At 40.5% G+C, this 9586-nt stretch overlaps 1 protein-coding gene across 1 annotated transcript; it reads left to right on the forward strand.

Annotated features, from left to right (window-relative positions):
- Positions 1–153: 153 nt before the first annotated feature.
- Positions 154–9362, forward strand: sri (sorcin). Its single transcript, XM_049584904.1, has 9 exons — positions 154–259; positions 377–568; positions 2832–2873; positions 2973–3042; positions 4279–4322; positions 6483–6630; positions 6852–6965; positions 8317–8375; positions 9040–9362. Exons 2-9 carry the CDS (start codon positions 464–466, stop codon positions 9064–9066), a joined length of 609 nt encoding a protein of 202 aa, XP_049440861.1. The 5' UTR covers positions 154–259; positions 377–463; the 3' UTR covers positions 9067–9362.
- The last annotated feature ends 224 nt before the right edge of the window (positions 9363–9586 follow it).

Raw genomic sequence — 9586 nt, forward strand, 5'->3', positions numbered from 1 at the left:
TTCTTCCATTACTGCAGCTGAACATATTTGTGTTGTTAAGACAAGTTAACCCTCAGGGCTCTCTGCCTGCATCTCATCAGTTTTTATTACGCAGTTTTTTTCGTCATTGCAAAAAGCATTGGAGCCAGCGCTCTGATCTGATTGGTCCATTAGAGGTCATGTGGTCATTCACAGCCAATCAGAACGCAGCAGTGAGGAAACCGGACATTTAACAAACATCTCAAACATTCACATTTCTGCCTGTTTCCGCCGCAGTCAGGTCGGTTTATCCCAGGACACAGAAACATATCTATATTCTGGTAACGTGTTAACATAGTTTCGGTACTTCAGGAATCTTTACACACTTTATAATCTCGTTGTTTTGGTGTTTGTACAGGAACAGCTGCAGACACACCCTCTGAAGTTAAAAACCGCGGTGGAAATCTGACCGGAACTCCTCGTCGTATCGGTGTATAACAGAATCATGGCCTACCAAGGATACGGTGCTCCCCCCGGTGGATATGGTGGACCCCCAGGTGGATACGGTGCTCCCCCCGGTGGATACGGCGGTCCCCCCGGTGGAGTCGCGGTAAGAAACCGGATTAAAGCTGAATGTGTCCACCGTCCCGGTACGTCCTGTCCAAACAGTGCGGAAGTGGGTCGAGTTGACTGAAATGAGGTGTTTTACTTTCTATAAATGCTCAAAGCTGCAGGTGTAGCACCTGTTTAAATGTTTCTACATTATATTCATCAGTTAAATGTGTTATAAATGTGGATAACTTGTTAGATATCAGCTAACTATCAACGCTAGTGTTATTTAATTGCTTCCATACGGCTTTTTTTTTAAAGTTCCAGTGGAAAAATACCACACTGTGAAAAAATACTCCACTACAAGTAAAAGTTCTGCATTCAGGAAATTACTTAAATATAAACAAAATGTACACAAAGTATGAAAAGTTTTAAAAAAAAGTGCAGAAAAAATTAGTTGTTCTACTTTATCTGGTGTTTTTTTGGATTAATATCACTGCTGCATTAATGTTGCATTTCATTTAAAGTTGTGTTCATTTCTTTATTTGCTGCTGGTAGTTTGACCTGCAGCAGTGAGGAGATAAATGGTTTCCAATGGACAGGAAGGGGATAACTGTAATCTGAAAAGTCACTAAAGCTGTCAGCTTTGGAGTCACAATGAGTTGGGGTCGAGGAAGGGTGGGGTTTGTTTTTCACAGGCCCCTAAAGAACACACACACACACACACACTCTCACAGTCCCACAGTAGATAATCAGATCAGTCATTTCAGTGGTGAACCTAAACACACATTGTGATTCAGCGCTGGTGGACAATGTGAGGCATGCAGGCAGCTGGTGTTGATTAAGTGCAAGTGAAGAGGAGTTTTGTGCTGCTAAAGAGACATTTGTGAGGTTTATTTGAGAGATGGTAAATTACTCAAATGCTGCACGAACAACAGACAGAGCTGTCTCACACAGAGACATGCTCGCCACTCTGCGTTGGCTCCCAGATAGGTAACAGGGACGATTTTAAAAACATGATTACAGCTGAACACAACTTCTTTAAACTTTGTTTATCACGTAAACTTGCTTTCAGGGTTTCCACGATCATGGAAAAACCTGGGAATTAGTCAAAATCATTTAAAGTTTTGGAAAAGTCATGGAAGTTTGTTGTGTATGATTAAATTGTTACAATAATCTTCTGTGAATCACCCTCCACGTGATGTAAAAGTAACAGCAAGATACTTTTTTGTAGCTGTTGATATAACGTAGCTCTAATATGCATCGATGTGTTTTGCAGCTGAAATTATGTTTGGATAGCATTTGAATATCATATGTTTTTTTTAGGACCAAATTTTTATTTAGTTTCTTGCAAAGAATTAACAATAAATCATATGTACATAGTCGCATCACATCCATATACAGTATGTCCAAATGTTTCACAGATTTTGCGGTTCTTTGAATTCCAAAAGGAAAAATAAACCTATTGTCGAACCCTTCCCTCCCTTCCACACCCTGGCTGGCTTAGGATGACCTGTGATGTCATTTCCATTACATCAGGGCTACCTTCTTGAAGGTGTGTCTTTAACTGATGACGGCTTGTCTTAAGTATTGACGTTTAAAAGCTGATCCACAGTTAAAGTCCTCTGTTATTTCTACTGCATGTGTTTTTCCACAGCAGGGCAGGTAGAAGAAGTTTACCTGTTGGAGGTGAGCTGTTTGCAGAGGTGCAGTAAGAGCCTGTTGTCGGCAGCTCTTCATCAACATCTCACTGCCGCTGATTCTGATTTTACTCTTCCTCCCTGCTGTATTATCAGACATGCCTTTACCGAAGAGAAACTGCTAACAAAGTTCTGCTAATTCAGTAATAACACATTTAATTTCCTCACAAAGCTGCTGCCTTCGTAGCCATCGCTTGACTCACTGGTTGTGAACTTAATCTTTAAATCTCTCTGAGGTTCAATATCCTGGATATATCCAAAGAGTGGGTCTGATGCGTGCCCTTCAATGAATTTAACAAGGTCAACAAATTTGGCTCTTGTTTTGTTCTTTTCAAAATGATCGCATGCAGCTGACAAGTGATGTTGAGACAAATCTGTCTCCACACAGACGTCTGACTGCTTTCTGAGTGTTGTCTTACTTTTAGAGTCGACTAGTCTACGTTTTAACTTATGTTTAAATGTCAGGAATATTAGTTGTTAGGAACATCCCTACCTGGAGGTTTGTAACATATAATCCACATTAAGGTGTGTCATCTTCAGACCTGAAGCGATTAGTTAATGGACACAAGAAACCTTTAATGAAACATCCTGAAGACTTTGTTGTTTCTCTGTGTGTCTCTGCAGCAGGATCCTCTCTACGGATATTTTTCAGCTGTGGCTGGACAGGTAATACACCCCCCACTGTAACACTCATTATTGGTGTTTATCTAATCTTTGTGTTATCTGACTGAACTCTGACATGTTTCTCTCCCTTCTCTCTGACAGGATGGACAGATCTCAGCAGACGAGCTGCAGCGCTGCCTCACACAGTCCGGCATCTCTGGATCGTACAAACGTAAGGACACCAGACTGATTAGATATACACTCAAAACAGGAAATGCTCTTTAAGTCTGAGTCAAATTTTAACCTAATGCTGTTGTACACAGAAGCCACTTTTCTAAACATGAAGTTGCTTCTTTGTGTCTGCTCAGGTAACAATTCAGTTAAAATGCCCTTTTCAGTTTTCAGAGACTTAATTTTGCAGCACCTCTCGCAGATAAAGACTGTTATCTTATTTAATACCAATTTATTTGTCAGTATATAAATGTACAGATTTCTGGTTAAAGTATGAAACCATGTAGTCAGTCCGTAGGCACCTGGGTTGCAAAGATTTGGAAAATCCAGACCTTTTCCAAGTGAAGTCAAGCTTGTAAAAATGTTATTTTTTAATAGTGAATTTATTTGTAGGGAAGTAAACAGTCCCACACATCATCACTGACGAGCCAGGTCCAGCCAGTTCAAGAGTCTTGGTGTCATTCTGTACAGCACTCTTTCTTTCAAACCCTGCATAAAAAAACATTACCCAGACTGCTTTATTCCACCTCTGCCACATTTCTAGACTCCGCCCATCACCGTCCCAGTCCAGTGCTGAAGACTTGGTCCCCGCATTTGTTACATCCTGTATTGACTACTATAACGCAGTTCTCTCTGGCCTTCGCATCAAACTCATAAACAGGCTTCAAATCATTCAAAACTCTGCTGCCCGAATCATTACCTGCACCAAATCATCCAAACACATCACCCCAATTATCATTTAACTACACTGGCTCCCTGTTCAGTACCGAATTGACCACAAAAACCTTCTGTTCACCTTCAAAGCCCTCCACAAACACAATACGTCATGTTTGTAGTCGACCAATGAAGATGAGTTTACATATCACCTTGGGTTCGTCCTTCACCTTCTCAAAATGATCCCACACTTTGGATTTCCTACCCGACATGTTATTAACTAGCCTGTGGAATAACCGCAGGTACCAGCCCTGGAAATGAACCCGACTCCTGTCTGATTGCTGAGCATGGACACTTCCTGTGTCTGTCCTTTCAAATTAAATTCCAACATGGTCCAGTCATAGAGGTTTGAATTTATTTTGACAAGGTGCAGCTCCTAATAGAATTTACTTTTTTTTTCTTTTTTTCTTTTTTTTTTTTTTTGTCTGTGACTAAGTCACCAATGACATCTTGCTGAGTATTGAGTATTTGTTTATTCTTGTTTTTAGCCTGTGTGCTTACAGTCCGTGTTTTCCTTTTACAGCCTTCTGCCTGGAGACCTGCAGACTGATGATCAGCATGTTGGATGTATCCTTCACCCATCAGCCACTCTCAGAGGTTTAGCAGGTTGATTCAAAAGATTGAAGTTGTTAATTACAAATGTCACTTCCACATCAACATTCGTGGTTAAAACCCCAGGGAGAGTAAAAATAATTGAACTTCCTGTTTCAACCAACCTGTTGATGCATAAACATGTTTATGTTCCTGTCAGTCACCACCCAGTTGAGATCTCAAACATTTTCTCACAGGATGCAGTGTCTGCACTGTCACATGATTATCAGAGCTTCTAAAAAGTTCACTAAATGTTAGTTTGGCATTTTTTAGTTCTTTCCATTTGTAAATTAGTTCCACTTTCATACTGTGTGACTTAAGTTATACAGTGTAATATGCACCTGCATGATTGATTAAGGATGTTTTGTTCTTTTTGGGATGTTCACTAGCTCATCTGATAAAACAGGTGCCCCACGTACAATGGCCATGTCCTTTGTTTGATTCCAACCCACGGCCCTCTGCTACACCTCATCCTCCCTCTCCTCCCTTTAGCTGTCCTATGGAATATAGGCAAAAAGCCCTCCTAAAAATATATCTTTAAGATATGTTGTTGTTTTCTATAACCTGAGCTATAGGGAGCATGTAGATGTGGCTCAAGAACGGAGCCTTGGGGAACTCCACCTTTCATTTTCGTAGGCTCAGATATGTAATTAACAATCAACACAAAACAGTCCCAGTCCTTTAATTAGGACTCAAACCAGTTTAACACTCTTCCAGAAAGCCCCACCCAGTTTTCCAGTCTGTCTAGTGAGATGTTGCAGAATGCAGCGCTGATAATTCCAACACTGAAACTTTTCCGCTCTGTTTCAGCGTCATCCACGACCTTAATAGAGCAGTTTCGGTGCTGTGGTGTGGTTGGAATCCTCATTGGAAAACAGAACAGTTGTTTAGAGCCAGGTAGATGTTAAGCTGCTGAAAAATAAAGTTTTAATTATTTTACTTGAGATTTGGAGGTTTGAAATTGGCCTGTAGTTATTCATGAATAAAGGTGTTTAGATTGTTTAAGAGTGGCTTAATAACAGCAGCTTACAGAGCCTGAGAGAGACGGCCACAGAGAAGTGTTTAATATTTGCGGAAGGTCTTTCACACCAAACTGGGAGAAGTAAACCTGGCTTTGTGTGCAGGGACATTGTTATGCTAAGACTAGTCTGAGTCAACAGACGTAGACTGTGGCTATAAACCTGCTATCGGGATGCTGATTTAGGTCGGCATTCTCCCTTCCTCCTGCAATTCACCATCATTATAATCCATAAAGATAAACTGTATTTGTGTACAAACTTTTTGTTTTGGATTTTGTCGTCTCACCTTGCTACCAGCTTCCGTTGGTTAGCTGTGCTATTTTACGTGGAGGAAACTGGGAATGAGATGTGAACTGTTTGAAAAACTAGGTCTCACTAAAATATGTGGTTGGCGGATCAGATACATGCTGAATCAATCATTTTATTCACCCCACCAGTTTCTCTTCCTCCTTCTACAGTACAGGAGAGCACAGACTTGTTCACGTTCTTGTTCCCCTCGGAAGTCCCCTCCATGTTCACTCTCTATCCACTCTGCTACTTCCTGTTTGGTGCTTAAGACAGTGCAGCTATTGGTTGTTGACAATGCCGACATCATTGAACTTCAGTATTTGAATGAGCCAAGACTAAAAAGTAACCATAATATTAAACATGTTTGATGTTATTGGAATGTTAAGACGAGGAAAAACACTGAGCTCAGCTCGGACTGAGTTTTATGACCCGCTTACATCAAACCATTAAGATCTTGGGAGCATGCACCAACTGAGGAAAAACTCATGATTTTGTTCCAACATTGGAAATCTGTCTGCTATAGTGAAACCGCTTGAAAAGTCGTTTGTTATTCATCATTTGGTGGATGTATTGTATCATTTCCTGCCTGTGCATCAGCAAAATACAGTAGTTTCTCTAATACTACCTGCAAAAACGGTATACTTTGAAGTGCAGCATACATTAAACACTGTATTATATTAGTATGTAATATGAAATGAAATCTGGGATGAGGATTATTCAGTGAGTGTGGAGACATTTGTCCTGGCGAGATGTAATCGCGTCCATGTGAAGTGCTTGGTAAAATTACAACTGGTGTGTGATTGGTCCTTGACTGGCTGTGTTGTCTCAGAGGGACTATTCCAACAGCATGGGCTTCAATGAGTTCAAGGAACTGTCTCAGGTTCTGAACGGCTGGAGGAACACCTTCGCATCCTACGACCGGGACCGCAGTGGGACTGTGGAGGGCCAGGAGCTGCAGCAGGCCCTCAGCACCATGGGTATGGGCAAAAACAACTTGTTAGACATCTTGTAGTTTTATATTTTCATTTTCAGTTTGTCACAAAGCAGTCTTAAATCTAACATGAAACAGATTTTGTTTGAGAAAAACTTCTTGGTTTTGTATAAAGGCAGATAAGCTACGAGATATGCAGAGTAAAAACAAATATTAGGCGACTGCTGTCAGTGCACGATGTTAATGTCATTATGTATTTCTCCGCAGGTTTTAATCTGAGCCCTCAGGCCATGAACGTCCTCATGAAGCGCTACAGCTCCAACGGCAGAATCGCCTTTGATGATTTCATCAGCTGTTGTGTGAAACTCCGCGCGCTGACAGGTGAGTGAGCCGAGGAACGCGTTAAGTCTGAGACCATTTATATAAAATACCAGAAACCATCAGAGGAAACACTGAACTAACACTGGCAGATGACTGAGAGCTTCATGTAGCAGACAAATCAATTGATTCAGCTCATGAGGCAGCTGTGGATCGCATGTACCTCAGCTTGTCGACCAGCACTAAATGCTTTTCATCCTTCTTCTACTTCTAACTTAAACATTTGCTGTATTCAAGCTGAAGACAAGATGTGGGAGGAGCACTTTTAAAACTGTGTTTCTGTGCTGTTAACCTGCTGTAGACTGTACAGCTGCACACATCCCATCCTGTTGGAGTGTGCCATATCATCTCATTCGCGATAATACCGGTATAATTTTGATATCATTTGAAAAATTAATATCGTGATATTGCTGATATTTGGACTTGTTGACATATTGACGTCATACTGTTACCCACGGCAACAACAAGCATGGCTGAAAGCGACATTATTACACACTCCACAGTGGTTCCACAAAGAGGAGCAGCTTCAGTAGTGTGGAATAAACTGTGGCGTCCTGAATGTTTAATGAACAGCCCCGGACTTCTCAGACTCTTAGTGACTTACCGCTCAGAGGGAACTCATTCAGCGGCTCATCTGGCAGCAGCACAGCGTCTCTCCCTCTACTCTCCCTGATTTTCACATAAACCTTTGGTAATGTAAATCTACGTGATGCTCGCAGCTTGACAAAAAACTCCATCTATGTGAATGTGTGATAGTTGTGGTATCATAACAGCCTGTCACAGGTTACAGCGTGATGATTAGAGGAGAAATGGCAGAGCATAAAGGTCCAGGTGGAAAAAAACACCTCAATCATTTAGGATTTTACTAAAAGAAGGAAATCAGCTGTTGATTTATAGATATAGATCCAAGGGGACATTTTTTGTATTTGGGAGCTGTTTGAATGTGTAATTAGAGGTAGATTTTATTTAGTTGAACTATTAATATTGTAACAGAATCTGAATCTCTCTGTTGTTGTTCACAAACTAAAGAAATGAGATTTCATTTTAATTTAGGTTTTACTGAATATTTGAAGGTCAACTCTAAAACTATATCACTTATTTTGTTGCAATTCCAATTTCTTAAATTAATAATAAAATATCTCTTTTTACTAATTTGTCAGATTGTCAAGAATTACATAGTAATTAGAAGTACATTATTGCAAAAATACCCTGAAGTATTGTGATATTATTTTAGGACCATGTAACGCCCTCCCCTGCTTCACACTGTCAACACATGGCTGAAAGTCTGTGTTGTCAGATTTAATGTTTAAAGTATTTATTAGTTAATCAAATCGTTTGTTTTCATGTTTTTCAGATCAGTTCCAAAGGAGGGACACAACCCGAAATGGCCAGGCCACATTTCAGTACGATGATGTAAGTTACTGACACTTTTCTGAAGCTTTAAGAAAGAAGAAGCTTTCTCTGCTGAAGTCGGCACACCTGAGTCCATCAGTGTGTATTTGGAGTTGGGTTTGTGTCCTGACACACAAACACAACTGACACTGTCAGAATTTTATCCCAGGCTGTCCTTGACAGCCAATGACAGTCCTTCAACCTGTCTCACTGTGCGACGTAGGACCACCGCTTTAGAGCCAGGACCAAAGATATGGCCACGTTTCTTGACGTTGGTCACCTTTCATCTGGGACAACCCAAAATCGTACAGTGTATACCAGGCTAAATATTCATCCTCCTTTTAGCTGCCCTTCAGCCCTGTTTTCAGCGAACAAGCAGATACCAGATAAACCCACTGTACACTGCCTGCACAGAAACAAACAGCAGACAGACACAGTTAGAGACTGACAACATTAGCATCTAAAGAGAGAGTGCTGTGTGTCTGCTCGATGATCTCCAGGAGGAACGTGTTGGCTAACTTCCCACCAAAAACATCTATGAATGCAGCTTTAACCAGAGCAACAGTGTTGTTCGACCCTCTGGTGAACTCTTTGTTCACCAGAGGGTCGTAGTAAATGACCAGACTGATAGATGATTGATGATGAGTTGTGCAATAACACTAAATATATATTTCTCTCTCTGTAGTTTATCCAGGTCACCATGAGCATATGAAGAGGAAAAGACGAAACAGAGGGGACACTCCAGCCTTTTAACACCTTCTCATATTAACAGCATGTACCACTCTCACTGTTTTTATTTTTAATCTTCTTTGAAATGTTAATGTCACATTCCATTTTACCAGAAACTTTTTTTTAACAAAATTGTTTTGTAATAAACTAACAAACCTATATGAACAAAGTAACCTCGGGCTGTACCACTAACAAACCTCTACAGTACGTGTCTATGTTAGTCCATGGTGCATGTCAGTGAAAACATGTATGAAATGAATAAACATGATGTCCATCACAGCCTGATGTTTGGCTCCTTTCTTTGGGAATGGTTGGGTTGTTTTTATTTGTTTGTATTTTTGAACTCAGATGAAGAGTGACTGAAACATTTTAACAAATTAAAGTGAAAAATGATATAGGCCACTGAAACAGTTAAAACTTCCTCGTCCGTTAGACTTGTGTGCAGGTTAACCCCTGTCCTAAATTAATGTAGGCTACAGCTACTATATACCACAGGAAATATA

The sequence above is a fragment of the Epinephelus fuscoguttatus genome, linkage group LG8 (genome assembly GCF_011397635.1).
Source record: "Epinephelus fuscoguttatus linkage group LG8, E.fuscoguttatus.final_Chr_v1".
NCBI classification, from domain to species: Eukaryota; Metazoa; Chordata; class Actinopteri; order Perciformes; family Serranidae; genus Epinephelus; species Epinephelus fuscoguttatus.

Excerpts from the sequence above, each read along its gene's own strand:
- sri (XM_049584904.1), top strand. The coding sequence starts at position 464 with ATGGCCTACCAAGGATACGGTGCTCCCCCCGGTGGATATGGTGGACCC. Across the intron at positions 3,043-4,278 it reads CATCTCTGGATCGTACAAAC|CCTTCTGCCTGGAGACCTGC; the intron begins GTAAGGACACCA and ends TTCCTTTTACAG. Across the intron at positions 8,376-9,039 it reads CCACATTTCAGTACGATGAT|TTTATCCAGGTCACCATGAG; the intron begins GTAAGTTACTGA and ends CTCTCTCTGTAG.